General features: G+C 33.9%; 1 protein-coding gene across 1 annotated transcript in view; it reads left to right on the plus strand.

Annotated features, from left to right (window-relative positions):
* Poxm (paired box pox-meso) overlaps positions 1-15,792 on the plus strand; it is a 73,029-nt gene extending 57,237 nt beyond the window's left edge. Inside the window, exons 2-3 of the mRNA XM_076411140.1 lie at positions 8,577-8,757; positions 12,194-15,792. Of these exons, the coding sequence (XP_076267255.1) occupies positions 8,577-8,757; positions 12,194-12,752 (740 nt within the window). The 3' untranslated portion in view covers positions 12,753-15,792. The remainder of the gene's footprint in view (positions 1-8,576; positions 8,758-12,193) is intronic.
* Positions 15,793-16,165: the final 373 nt, after the last annotated feature.

Genomic DNA, 16,165 nt, shown 5'->3' on the forward strand with positions numbered 1-16,165 from the left:
CAGCAAAATCTTATTATATAATGATAATTTAGATTTACGCCATATCTGCTAATACATTTCGGTTAGTTTAAGCCCAAACTGTTTGCGTTTTGTAACTATATGTTTTTTCCATGTCAAACGTCGATCACCATGTATTCCCATATATTTAACGTTGTCGGCTTGCGGAAGTTCATGATTATTCAATTTTACTGAGGGACATGTTCTTCCACAAAGGGTGAATATCATATGGGTAGATTTTGTCTCATTTGCTTTGATACGTCACGTTTTCAACCACAATTCAACTTTGTTAAGATGAAGTTGGAGGTTTCTTGTGGCTGATATTGGATCATCGTATGACGATAAAACCGCTGTATCGTCAGCATATGTTGCAACAGTACTGTTTCTTGAGGTCGGTAGGTCAGCTGTATATATAAGATATAACAATGGGTCAATAACACTGCCCTGCGGAACACCCGAATATATTGTAGGTCAGTGTATTCGTCACCCTGTTTGACAATAAAATGTCTGTCTATGAGGTACGATTTCAGCAATTGAAAGTGCGTTAGGGGTAAAAGCCTTTTTAATTTAACACGCAGTCCAGTGGGCCACACCTTGTCAAAGGCATGAGAAATATCGAGAAATGCAGCAGAGCAATTTTTTTGATCGGTCAAGTTTTTGTTAATTTGGTTGACTAATCTATGTATGTGTTCTGTTGTTCCTTGTTTTACGGAAGTCAAATTGATGGTCTGGAATAATATTTCTCTCCTCTGCGATTATTTTAAGTCTCTTGATGTATAATTTTTCAAATAGTTTAGAGATCACAGGTAATAGGCTTATAGGACGATAAGAGGAGACGTCTGATTTTTTCCCAGGTTTAAGAATCATAATGATTTGAGCCACTTTCCAAGTGCGAAGAAAGTAATTAAGTCTTAGCATGGCATTAAATATGAATGTTATTAATTTCCTGACAGTTATTTTAAGATTCTTCCAGTTATTAGGTCAAAACCAGAAGCTTTTTTAGAATTGATTTCTTTATGTTTTGTTTGTTATCCATTTAAAACGGAGTGCTAAGAAAATCAACAGTAATATTATTTTCTTCTGTTGCGGATATTTCAGACGGGTAGGGATTAAATACTGTTTTTAAATATTTAGAGAAAACTTCCGCTTTATCTTTATCATTCCTACCTAGGTATTGTTGTCAATTTTAATCTGTGAGTTATGTTGATATTACCTTCCTATATGCTTTCTATTGGTACTTTGTCGAGTAGTTTAACTATCATAACGTATGTGCCGTTTTATTTTTTTTTGCCGATTATATTGTTAACTTTGTTAAACAACTGGACCAATTTTTTGCAATTTTGCAAAAACTTGCGAAAAACTCTCTTTCCTCGATCTGCTCGATATAATTGTTAGAGAGAGTGTGTTAATTTTGCTGCTCGTCAAAAAAAACCAAAATTTTCAACAGCAATATCACATGCTCTCTCACACACATACGTACGAAGCCATTACACCATCGCGAGATATTCTTTGTGCTTTTCTAGAGAATATTTTTGCTTATATTTGGACGGGGTTTCTGCGAAAGTCTCATTTAATTTCGTCTTTTAATAACCCAGCTGGCAATCACGGTCCAACCAATGTGTGTGCTTGAGCTTCTTAATATAAATAGTAAAGCAACTTGAAACACATTGATATATTAACTGCACAGATCACGAATTAAGAAAAAGTCAGCAATTCATGATTTACTCGATAAATATTATTAATTATAAAAATACAAGTTGAATCAACCATAAGTTTTTGAAATTTTAATATTTCAATATAAAAAATAATGCTTATATTGTCCCTGTCAGTGCATTTCTTTATTTAATAATTAAGTGACATCCATCTCCTCGTTTGTAAATTATCATTGGATATTGCAAAGCATCGTAAGAACGATTATTGTCCTGGATCTACACTATGTTATCTCTGCATTGTATACGTGCATCTCGAAGTTTAGGTCGCCAGTCATAACAATTGCAACTTTATTAAAGGTTTGTACATAATACCTTCCTAAGTGTTTTCCATATGGTACTTTGTCTGGTTTAATTATCATAACGTAGTTGTCGTTTTATAATATATTGGAACCTTTGTTAAACAACTAGACCATTTGTTTGTAATTTTGCAAAAACTTCGTCAAAATTGCGATAATTTCTCTTTCCTCTATCCGCTCGATATGATTGTCTAGAAAGAGAGTGTTAATTTTTGCTGCTCGTCGAAAACCAAAATTTTCAACAGCAATATCACATACTCTTTCACACACATACGTAGGAAGCCATTACACCATCGCGAGATATTATTTGTGCTTTTCTAGAGAGTGTTTCTGCTTATTTTTGGACAGAGTTTCAGCGAAAGTCCCATTTAATTTATTTTTTTAACGACACAGCTGATAATCACGTTCCAATCCACGTGAACTTCTGAATACAAACAGCAAAGTAACTTGAAACACATCAATATATTAACTACACAGGACATTAATTAAGAAAAAATCAATAAATCGTGATTTATTCAATAAATTTGATTAATTATAAAAATATCGTAAAATTAAATCATAAAAGTGTTGTATCAGCCATTAGTTTCTGAATTTTTAATATTTCAATATAAATAAAAACAAAATGAAATAATGATATGTTGTCCCTGTCACTGGATTTCTTTATTTAATATTCAAATGATATCCATGCTCTCATTTCCAAAATATTAATAATTATTCCAAAGCTTCGTAAGAACGATGATTGTCTTTAAATATCGACATTTAAATGGGTCGCCAGTCGCCATTGTATTATTATGAAAATTGGACTGGGATTTATCAAGGCATATAACCAAAATTTTCCCACAATCGATTCGTCGATAATGACTACTATTGAACGCAACTGAAATAATAATTTTAAAAAGAATACTAGAACTCTTAAATAATTGAGTGAATATTTCAGACACATTGGCCATAAAATGTGGTAGAGTCTTGATGACTTGATAACACTTGGCAAGAAAATTAATAAATGCACGTCATAACTCTAAACAGTACCCAATAATATCACATTCGCCACTTGGAAACTTTGAGCATAGGGCACTTAAAATCAAGTGCCCTATATTGATTAAGATCAATCAAAGTATTTGACAGGGCTATTAAAATATTAATTTTACACAGTAATTACAACACAACAAATAGGTTTGATTTATATATACTTAATGATAGATGTTTGATTTTCTTAAAGGGCCTCTTTTAGCAGCTCTATAGAAAGAAAAAGTGCTTCCAGTAATGCCTCAAAGAATTTGGGTAAATAAAATGTACAAATTATAATTTTGAAGTTCATTTTAATAACTGCTTGCAATCTTATAATCATTTGCAACTACAATACTTCATCGAGTACTTGAAAAAATCTGTGTTTAAACATATTTTAACATATTAGGTTATTCCATGAATTCTTAAAATAGATCTGATTACTTTATTTTACCTTAAGTATTGTTGGACATATTTGAAGTTTCTGTTTGCCATAATACATACATACCAGGCTGTAAAAAATCACATTATTTAATCCAATATGTATCATTTATCCTTTACCTGATGAACAAAAAACAATCAATATAAAATAATATATCAGTTGAACCTGTCACTGGATTTCTTTGTTTAATGTTTAAATGATATTAATCTTCTTATTTCCAAAATATCCATGAATATTGCGACGCATCATAAGAACGATGATTGTCTTGGATCATCTACACCGTATTATTTCTGCGTTGTATACGTATATCTCGACGTTTAAATGGATCGCCAGCCATGACAATTGCAACTTCATTAAAAGGTGATACATAGTACCTTCCTAAGTGATCTACATCTTAACCCAGCAGCTGCTTCACATTTGATGAAGTGATTCAGCTTAATATTACACTTTACATACTATTAACACTGACCTATTAATGTGAACCCGTAACAAATTCGTCGATTTCTCAAGCCATTTCACAGGCGCGCCATTCAAGTCACGGTTCCATTGTCTAATAGAAATACCTGGTCGGCCACTTGCCGGCAGTTTGATCGTGCAGTCGAAACGGCAGATGTTTCATGAAGTTAGCGAGGCCAATTCTCGCCCCACCCCGAACCCGACCGTGGCCAACGCCATCCCAATGACGACAACAATGGCGGCCACGACTAGTTAGAAATCATTGCTCATTAAATCGTTTGATGGCGATCTAGCTGAACGGGATCTTTCATTTTCGTCGGGTGGAGATTTTGCGGTCGTTAGCATCGGTATTCGCATGGAAAATCGAATTATTCAGCGCTATTAACTGTTGCCGGAGAAAATCTTTAACAACAAATGTAATAAAATTAATGCTAATTTAAAACTTGTTAAAGCTATTGGCTATTTTGAATTTGATTCTAACAAATTGCAATGTTTTGATCGACATTTTTTTTATTAATTACATCTTACATTAAATATGCTTAGTACAATCTTAATTTACAAATTAATTTATTACTACTGTTCTGCTGTACTTCCATAAGTATACAAGAAAGGCGAGTACATAGTAAACATGTCAGCATGCATTTTCCAAATTAAAATTATACTAATCTATTTAAGCTAAAGTTAAGAATACACTCATACATTAAACAAGTTTGTGTGGTCTGGTTCGCTTCAGTCTTCTGATTTCCTGCGTGTTGTCCACTAGCTATATTGCTTCTACATTGCTGCGATTTAGCAACCTATTTCACGTTTTAAGGCTATATGTTGGATCAATTCGTGTATCCATTTGACTTCGAGGTTATAGTCCAGCTCTTCGTTGGTTACGTAGTGAAAGCATTGGTAATTAATCGTAAAACTTTGTTTTGAGTGCGTTGGGATACTAACTGGTTATTTGAAAAATCCCCGGCCTGACACATAGATGGTGCTACTAGAATTAAATCCAGATGTTTTTAGTTAGCCCTAATCATCAAAAGATGCTTGTATAAATTTCACAGCTGACGGATCATTAGTTTATGAATTATAGCATTTTGAGTGAAGCAACTTTTGCAATTGTGAAAAAATTGATAAAAAGGAATTTCGCGTGTTGGTAAAATATTCTTTTTGAAGCGAAAAAATACAGTTGAAGCAAAAACTTGGCTTGATGTCGAGTTTCCGGACACTGCCCCAGGGAAATCAACCATCAAGGATTGGTATGATAAGTTTAGAAGTGGTGAAATGAGTACCGAAGACGGTGAACGCAGTGGACGTCCAAAAGAGGTTGTTATCGACGAAAACATGTAAAAAAATCACAAATTAATTTTGAATGACCGTAAATTAAAATTGAACGAAATAGCAGATACTCTAAAGATATCAATTGACCGTCTACATCAGATAATTCATTAATATTTGGGTATGAGCTCTGTACAAAGTGGGTGCCGCGCGAGCTCACTTTTGACCAAAACCAACGACGAGTTGGTTGATAATTTGGAGCAGTGTTTGAAGATGATCAAGCGTAATAAACCTGAGTTTTTGCATCAATGGATGAAACATGGCTCCATCATTTCATTTCGGAGTCCAATCGACAGTCATTCGAGTGAACTGCACACGATCAACCCGCTCCAAAGTGTGGAAAAAAGCAATAGTCCCCTGGCAAGATTATGGCTTCTGTATTTTGGGATGCACATGGAATAATTTTCATTAACTACTTTGAAAAAGAAAGGACCATCAGCAGCGACTATTACATAGCGTTATTGGACCGTTTGAAAGACGAAATAGTCGAAAACAACCGCATTTGAAGAAAAAGAAAGTGCTGCTTCACCAAGACAGTGCACCGTGTCACAGTTAAGTGAAATCGATGGAAAAAATCCATGAATTGAGCTTCGAATTGCTTCCTTATCCACCGTGTCCTCCAGATCTGGCCCCCAGTGACTATTTCCTGTTCTCAGACCTCATTCTTTTGAGAAACTCACTGGGAAGAAATTTTCGTCAAATGAAGAGGCGATCGCCGAAACTGAGGCTTATTTTTAAGAAAAAGACAAATCATACTACACGAATGATATCGAAAAGTTGGAGGGTCGCTATAATCAGTGTATATAACCGATCTAATATTTGGTGATGAAGTTGAATGACTCATTATGATATAATTCACATTACAGAAGCATGTGATATGATTATTAATGAAATAGACTAAAATATTTATAAATAACGGATCGTCTGATACCGTAAATCTCAAAAGGATCCAGTTAGAGAAAGTACGAGTATTCAAGTACCTGTGATTAGTAATACAAGAGAAAAAAATGACATCTACGGCTAAAGCAATGTACCGAATCGACCAAGCTATAGGAGTAATACGATAAACGTACTCAGAACATTTTGTCGCACGAACGCTATTTGTTTATTTTATATCTAGTTGAAAGTTTCGTCTCGGCGAAAAATTGAATCTGAATCGCGAACATTTTCGTGCGATGATTTTTTACTATTTTCGATGTGGATTATCACAACAAGAGTGCATCCATCATCTTAATTTGATTTTTGGCGATGAAGCTCCATCAAAAGCAACCGTCTATCGCTGGTTTAGTGAATTCAATCGTGGTCGTAGTTCGCTGTCCGACGAGTTTCGTGAAGGTCATCCAAAATCAGCTGTTGTGCCAGAAAACATCGATGCTGTGTGCCAAATGATTAAGCAAGATCGTTATGTCCCCTATTGTGAGATTAAGGCATCCCTAAGTATTAGTTCCGCGAGCATATATGCGATTTTACATAAACATTTAGCTGTGCAAAAGTTATATTCGCGTTGGATCCTATAAAATTTGACAATCGACAATCGCCCAAAAAAAAGGCCCGTGTCGATTGGTACAAAGAAATGATTAAAAAAAAGTAATCGTAGTGTTAAACATTTGTCTGTTTATAATCACTTATTATCACTAGTGTTTTGAAGAATGTTCCAGAAATTTGAAAACCGACGACTTTTACAAGCTGATTGGGTTACATGTTAGAGCATATCAGACATCATTACATCTCTTTTTAACTATAATAAAATTAAAATATTGTATGCTTTTAAAACGATTTTACAAACTGCAATATGTAACACATTCTACAAATAGATGACGTGACAGGTACACCGCTCATTTGGATAGACTATATATGTTATCCAGGCACTGTAACTATTCAGCTATAGTGAGGCCTCCTTTTCTGAATGCATGTTTGAATCAAATTTTCTGATTTGATTTAATTTAGTCATTAAATTTTGGTTATGTCCTTATGAAGGATGACATATTAAAACTTTTTTACCAATCCAGTAAGCTAGTAATATAATAAAAATATGTTATAGGAAATTAACCGAGCTTCAATCTTCCTTACCATTCAATACCCATTAATCGAAGATCGTATTTCACTGACAGACATTTTATTATAAATCAAGGCGATGAACATACCGAATTAAATCCCATATATTCAGGAGTTCCGCAAGGTAGTGTACTGGGTCCAGTACTGTATCTTTTGTATACGGCTGATCTGCCTACCACAAAAATAACTACTGTGGCAACATATGCAAAAGATACAGCAATCTTAGCATCCCTCGAAGATCCAGTCACAGCATCAATAAACCTACAAACCCACCTGGAGCAAATGCAATTATGGTTAAAGGCATGGCACATTAAAGCCAATGAAACAAAATCCACGCATATAACGTTTACCCTGCGTAGAATAACATGTCCACCAGCGAATATCAATCATAATCAACTGCCCCAAGCAGATCATGTTAAATATCTTGGTATGCATTTAGATCGACCTGGAACTAACCTGGAAGAAGCACATACTCTCTAAACGAAAACAACTGGGACTAAAATTATATCAAATGTATTGGCTCATCGGGCACAAATCCAAGTTATCATTAGATAACAAGGTATTGCTGTATGAATCTATACTCGAGCCCATTTGGACATATGGAATCCAACTATGGGATACCACTAGCAAATCTAATATATCCATCATTCAACTGTTCCAAAATAAGGTGTTGCGTGCCGTTGTTGATGCTCAGTACTATATTTCAAATAAATTGATACAACGCAATATTCCTCTAGAACCTATAACGAGTGTAATTCAACGTGTTTGTGTGAAGTACTTCGAAAGAGTGTCAGTGCATCCCAATGTACTCGCTAATCAGCTAAATATGCGACGTGATAGTGAAGTGCGTAGACTAAAACGTTTAACACCACCTGATCTGATTACTGGACATATGTAGACTCTAGAATAAGCTTTAGAATAAGACTAGTTAATTAAGATAATATTTTATACAGAAGATTGCTTAATGAAGTGATTTTCTACATGCCATATACATATAATATAGACATAAGAAATACTTATTGCCAATAGGGCAGATTGCGGACTCAAGAAGAGTAATAATAAAAAATGAATCGAAGAATTTTATTTTAGCTAAATCCCATAAATAAAATAGCCATATAATGGCATTAAAATCAAATGACATTTGTAACAGAACATTAAAATTTTGATATTATTTTTGTATACAATAACACATCAATCATGACAAAACAAATATTATAACATATTTAATTATTTTTCTGCTCTTTATTTATTTATAGTTAGTATTATAGAATTGAAAATTTGTTTCAGATGGACAAGTTCAGCAATATGGCGAGGTTAACCAACTCGGAGGTGTCTTCGTTAACGGTAGACCACTACCAAATGCTGTTCGTCTAAGAATTGTTGAACTCTCACAAGTTGGCATTCGACCTTGTGATATCTCCCGTCAGTTGAGAGTTTCCCATGGATGCGTCTCGAAAATATTAGCAAGGTAATTATAATAGTAGAATAAAAATTGCATCAATGAATATTTTTTGATATAATATCAATTTATGAAATAATTTATATAATTATTATTTATAGTAGATAGTAATTGATTTAATTAATTGAAGCTTACACTCGAGGTAATAGTTTGTTAAAAAAGTTACATATTTGATTCATTCGGTCATTATATTTTAGATATCATAAAAGCATCTTTTGCTAACAATTCAAAAAACACAATATAATTGTAACGTAATTATTGTTAACGAACGTTATAAGCAACGAACTATTATCATAACCTCTTCGATCAACTGAATGTAAAATATATAATAAAAGCTCTGATTTACCAGCATTTCACTACAAAGATCAATTGTAATATTCACTGTTACGATATTCGCAGACGTGAACCACATAATTCCCGAAGAACAATTTAATTTCTGCGCTAAACCCTCAAACCTCCAACAAGTTACTCGTGTCGTAGCCACCATCAGGCTCTTAGTAAACGTCGTAAGGTTGGTGTTGTCTATCTAGACGTCTCCAAAGCTTTCGACCAAGTTTGGCACGATGATATAATTTTGAAAACCCAAAAACTAGGTTAACCGGATGACTTAATATTAATGATTCACTTATATCTGGAAGAAAGGTTCTTTCAATTAATTGAAAAGAGGAAGGATTTCCACAAAGTTCTCCATTAGCCCCGGCCATCTTCAACTTGTATATGGCCGATTTCCTACTCCCAAAGCAATCGAACACAGCATTTTATGCAGACAACACCATGTTTTACAGCACCGAATACTGTCCCGATGCAAATCCAAAACAGACTCCAAGCCCAACTCCATCAGACGATCGTGTAGTACAAGATCTGTCGACTGCAGATTAACATGGTTAAAGCTCAAGCTATTTTGTTTCATCGTCGGAGGGAACTCCTCGTGTACCGTCTTCATATAGAAAAAGTCTCTATAATCTGGCTATAGAATGCAATATAACAGGTCAATTGAAAACTCCCCGGCATATATGGCGCTACTAGAATTAAATCCATATGTTTATTTAGTTAGCTCTAACCCTCAAAAGATACGTATATAAATTTGACAGCTGTCGAATCATTAGTTTATAAAGTATAGCATTTTAGATAAAAAGGAATTTCGCGGGTTGATAAAATATTGCTTTTTGAAGAAAAACAATATAGTTGGAAGGAAAATCAACCATCGATGTTATGCTAAGCTTAGACGTGGTGAAATGAACACCGAAGCCGGTGAATACAATGGATGCCCAAAAGAGGTTGTTACCGACAAAAACATTTAAAAAATCCACAAAATGATTTTGAATGACTGTAAATTGAAATTGAATGAAATAGCAGATACTGGAAAAATGTTAACTGAACGTGTACATCATATCATTCACAAATATTTGGGTATGAGAAAGCTCTGTGCAAAGTGGGTGCCACGCAAGCTCACTTTTGAGCAAAAACAATGACGAGTGATTCGGAGCAGCGTTTGAAGATGATCAAGCGTAGTAAACCCGAGTTTGTGCATCGATATGTGAGAATGGATGAAACATGGCTCCATCATTTCACTCCGAAGTCTAATCGACAGTCATCCGAGTGGACTGCACACGATGAGCCCACTCAAAAGCATGGGAAATGGGATGGGATGCGCATGGAATAATTTTTATTGGCTACCTTGAAAAAAGAAGGACCATCAACAGCAACTATTACAAAGCGTTATTGGACCATTTGAAGGACGAAATCGCCGAAAAACGGCCGCCTTTGAAGAAAAAGAATGTACTGCCTTACCAAGACAATGGACCATGTCATAAGTCAGATCTCCAGATCATATAGATCATATAGATTCTCCAGATCTGGCCCCAACGACTATTTCCTGTTCTCAGGTCTCAAAAGAATGCTCGCTGGGAAGAAATGTTCGTTGAATGAAGAGGTGATGGACGAAACTGAGGCTTATTTTGAGGCAAAGGACAAATCGTACTACAAAAATTGTATCAAAAAGTTGAAGGGTCGCTATAATCAGTGTATCGCCCTTGAAGGGAATTATATTGAATAAAAAAACTAATTTTGCCAAAAATCTACTCATACAAAAATGTACATTTCAATTTCGCAAAATACTAAACTCCCTAAACTTCAGCAATAAACCCTTTAGGTCAAAAAAACTAATTAAATTCTTACTAATTAATTAATTAAGCTTTACCCAAGTCTTCACGAAATTTGAAGAACATTACCTGCTTAAGGGAACTGCCTCTGGGCTAAACCGAAACCGCCTCATAGGTGACCGTTGTATGTCACTACTGCTACTGCATTAAATTTGGGAATATGGTACTCGCAAACTAGGAAGCCGTTATTGCACACGAGGACCCTTCGAAACAGCAGCTAGTGAGACTAACTAAAATTCACAATCTTGAGTTAATACACGACTGAGTGCTGCCGTATGCGGGCAAAAGTTATGACTGCAAAGGGCAGATTAACGGTGATGCGGTGCTAAACTCCCAGCATGCCGACCAGCTCGCGAACAAGTGCGTTTTCGAAAGAACTTGAGCTAAGTTGTTGTTTGTGGAAGGAATGAGATATGAAGTGCATGCTTTCTGAAGTGTCAATTTCTCTGTGAAATTCATTATTTCTGACAAACCATTAAGCGTTTAAGATTCTCTTGAGGATCCGTAATTAACATCTTGTAAAATAAGCATTTGATGGATATGGGAAGTTTGCTAGAAGGGCAGATCGGACAAGATACCAGGTTTACTATCCCCGAACCTTTCTGGATTTGGGAATGCCAACCGAAACATCGATCAAAGGGGAGACCTAGGTACGTGACGTTATCCAGCCATATAATTTTTGCGGTGTCGATATTGAATTCGAGACGCGCAGTGCGTAACGCTTCTTATAGAAAATGATGGCCTGAGTTTCCAGGGGGTTGATTTTCTACCTTCAGAATTTATACCGCTTAACCGCATGATCGAGCTGTTCCTGTAAACGTCCTTGAATGGTATCCCCGAACATGGAGGCCGTGAAGAAAGCAGTGTTGTCAGCGTAAAACGCGACGTCAGTGCTCTTTTCTCGGCAGATCTGATATAAAGAGGTTAAATAAGGCTGGGGCAAGCAGAAAACCTTGAAGTACGCTAGCTTTGATAAATTTTCTACTCAAAGAGTTTTTCTAATCTTTACCTGGAAAGATCTGTCCACTAGATAGGACTTGATGAGAGCGATTGGATCTTCTGAAAGGCCTAACTGTACGCATTTTGCAATTAAATCGGTATGCCAGGCCTTGTCAAAAGCTTTGGATACCCGTTACTAAGTATTTATATCCGCCTAATCTTTATAATTTAAGTTTTATTGTAAATAAAGCTAGTTTTTCTCCTATAATCGAGAGGAGAAAGACGCGCAATGCGAATTATGACCTCCGAACGACCAAATAAATAATTCACTCAAATTGTTTCAGATATCACGAGACCGGCTCCATTCTACCAGGCGCGATTGGTGGTTCCAAACCCCGAGTCACCACACCGAAGGTCGTAGCCTACATCAAGGAACTCAAACAGAAGGATCCCGGCATCTTCGCCTGGGAAATCAGAGATCGACTGTTGTCCGACGGGGTCTGCGACAAGTACAACGTGCCTTCCGTGAGCTCGATCAGTAGGATACTAAGGAACAAAATCGGATCCTTGGTCCATTCTTCACCGCACGGACATTCGCTGTACAATATTTATCCTAGCTATCCCTACGCCCAGCAGAAATCGCCCACGCAACGACCTGGAGCATCGCCTTGCTGGCCCAGTTCCCATTCGGTCCAAGACATTTTAGCCGGAGTGCACGGGTTCAGGACGACGCATCCCGGCTCCACCACAACACTACCACCAGGTCCTTCCCCACCTGGCGCCGACCCAACCCAAAACTACAACTACTACATGTACTTGCAATCCGGTAATGGTACCGCGGCGGCTATGCATATGGTGAACAGCGGTATGAGCAACCATCACCTTGCCGGGCCGCATCTTTAGACGATTTTTAGTTCAAAATAGTTTTGAGTTAAAACTGGTTCTTAAGTTTATTTAATGAAAACGAAAACTTAATGACGTTGAAACAGTGATATTGGACAATGTGGAAGAACAATTATAATACAAAAGACATGATTTCTTCTAAAAAATCAAATTATTTTTTCATCAATGCTAAAAAAGTAAAATCTATAATAAAAAGGATTAAATATATCATTATTTTAACTACACAACTATAAAAAATCTTAACACATAATTGTGTAATATTAAGTTAATAGCTCAATAAAATTATGAAAATATAGTCATTTCAATAAAACAGCCAATGCACATCAAAGAAGACGTCGAATACACTGCCAAATGATATTTGTAAAAATGTAAAATTCGTTTGAAACTCGGAGTAGTCATTTTAAAAAATTAAAAGACAATGCCCTCTGGCGCATCATAAAATCAAATCAATCTATAAAATTCGATTTGTGTGGGTAATGGTCGACACTGTTCTTTACAAAATTCTTCAAAACACTGATAATAATTACAGGTTATAAACTGGCAAATAAGTAAGCCAAAATTCTAAGTTAATGCGGCAAAATTGTGACGTGCATTACCTGTTTTGTTGAATAGACAATACATATATTTCTTGAAATATGGAGGTTCGTAATCTTTTCTAAAAAGCGCTGAAAAAAATAAATCATATTTTGCTATATTAAAGTATAGTTTTAAGACAAAACATTGAAACTTTAAATAAAATAACTATGATAGGCTTATTTTAGTTACATATATTTTTAAAACTGTAAACTTTATTAACAAAAGTTATATAACATAAGGTGCACCGTATTAGAGTTGATTTTAAATAATTAAAAAAAAAGAAACCTATTATGCCTTAAAGAACTTTAAGATATGGCTGTGCGTTAAAATGCTTGTTGTTATCATATGACGTCAATATGCACTTAATAAACAATGAAGGTTGGACGAAATAGCTACACTATCACTTTTTTTTCTATTCCTGTTTGTAAACCTGCACAAACGCAGATAAAACCTTCAAGAAATTAAAAAACAAAAATTGTCGCATTTTGAAATTGGCACAAAATAAAATAATGTCTGCATTCAAGGTTTGTTGAAAGTATCTTGATATATAGACCGCCTAAAAAACATGAAACCTAGATGGCGTCGAATTTAAGCGTGTAATAGTATCAGCCTATAAAATTCAATTTAGGTTGGTACTAATGGCATGTTGCCATGTTGTCAAAAGTTTGCAAAATTCTTTAGCCAAAATTATAAGTTGATATGGCAACATGACGACGTACTGACGTCATAAGTTATGATGACATGCTTTGGCTATTTTATTTAACAAGTTATATTTATAAAATCTCTAATATCCATAACATAACATTATATCCATGTTTATTTCCAGAAATCAAAAAGTTGTCTAAAATTTAATTTTATCAACAAGCTTATATATTTTCCAGATCAGCGACCTGTTTTTAAATATGAAAATAAATAGATTTTTTTAATTATTGATTACTATCGCCATCTCTATTATAATTTATTTAACCATAGAAATTGCTTTAGAAGTCGCCGCCATTTTTTAAAAATGATTTGTTTAAAATGAACCGTAATTTTTCGATTTCTGTTGAAGACATTGCTTTATTTATGACATCAAATATTTCCTACAATCTCAATTCTAACGTTAGATACTGAAGAGAACTTAATTCTTGAAGCCTTGGACCTAAAATCTACCTTAACATCCGAATTTAACGTTCCAAAAGGTAAACACGAACATAATACGGTTCACCTTGTATATATAATTCACAAAAAATATTATGTTCTTGTACCTTTATTTTTATTCTCTAGATTAATTAACAACAGTGCCGGTCATAAATAGAGAAATATTAAAATAATATCAATTTGAAATAAAGTGAAAAATAAGTAACAGATAATGAAAGATAAATAACAAATGTTCTGTAACAACTTTTCCTAAAATTACCAGTAGATATCTGATATCTGATCAGAAAGCCTTCAAGCTTTTCATATTTTATGTCAACAGAAAAAAAAAGAAAATCTTCACTGAAATTTGTCAGGAATTCGCCCGCCTTTCATTCGACAGACATATTCAAACCATTATAATTTACATCCTTGAATTTGTTCCTCATCTGTGAACTGGTTAACGTGTCTTAAACAAATGACTCCACTTTTTATACCACCTACGAGAGTAACATGAACACTGTATCTTAAGCATCATATTCGAAAGCCTTCAAGCTTACAATATCATATAAAGGTTAATTTTTCCTCCATATATGACTCGTACTAAATCCTTTTTCATATCATATCATATCATTATGGTAAAATTTATATGGTTATGTATATAATAATTATACTATAATGTACACATAAATGTGATATACTCCTATAACATTTTTATTAAAAACGGAACCAATTTAAATTACATATAGAATTGTATCCTATTGATAACACTTTTGGAAACATGTTTTTATACAATAAAAAACTACCATCACGAAAATATTTTCAATACAATTTTGTTAACCGGCACTAAAATATCTCAAAATTATATTAAAATATAATTTTATGATAATTGACCATAGTTAAACAGTAAAATTGTGAATTTACTGATAAAATATTATAATATATTTTTAATTGAAATAACATCTATAGTTTCTATCCAGTATTAACTTAAAATATAAATTCTCTTTTGCTTCAAAAGCTTTAATGTAAATACTTTCTGTTAGGATTTTAGTTAGAATGTTTTGATTCAGACTTATATTTATTCCAATATATATGAAATATAGCATTTTAAATGATTTATTGTGTAAGTATATGTACATTTATCTAGAAATATTTTTTACTTGTTATAAGTCAACATAAGGTGTTTAAAAAAATGATAAAAATCCAAAATGTTATGTATTTTGGTCTTCGAAAATATATGTTTACGCTTAAAGTGCCTATTTTGTATTACTATTTAGACTGTTAAGTATCCCTTATGTACATACACGTTATATTATATTTAAATAAAATACCTTTTATTATTTATTGATATTTCTGTGTTTTATTTTTCATATTATAATTTTTATATGAATAAAAATGCAATACTATGCATATTTATGTTAAAGCTTCATTATTCTCTTTAAACTTCATTTAAGCACCTTTATTCACATTCATTTATTTATTCACTTTAAACTTTCTAAATGGTAAACCAGTGTTAGAAAATAAATGTAATTACAAAAGAAATTCAAGATGGTATCATGTAAAAAAAACACCAAGACAACATAAATAACAGAATTTAAAAATATTCCGAACAAGCAATTAGTAGAGTTGTGGAATATCAGTAATGTTATCTCAATATTTTAACATTTAACTTCTTAGAAGCACGCATATCATTTTGATAGTTAAGAAAAGGCAGAATAATT

The sequence above is a fragment of the Rhynchophorus ferrugineus genome, unplaced genomic scaffold (genome assembly GCF_030347505.1).
Source record: "Rhynchophorus ferrugineus isolate W39M unplaced genomic scaffold, kcgeb_rfMv2 rfM8, whole genome shotgun sequence".
NCBI classification, from domain to species: Eukaryota; Metazoa; Arthropoda; class Insecta; order Coleoptera; family Curculionidae; genus Rhynchophorus; species Rhynchophorus ferrugineus.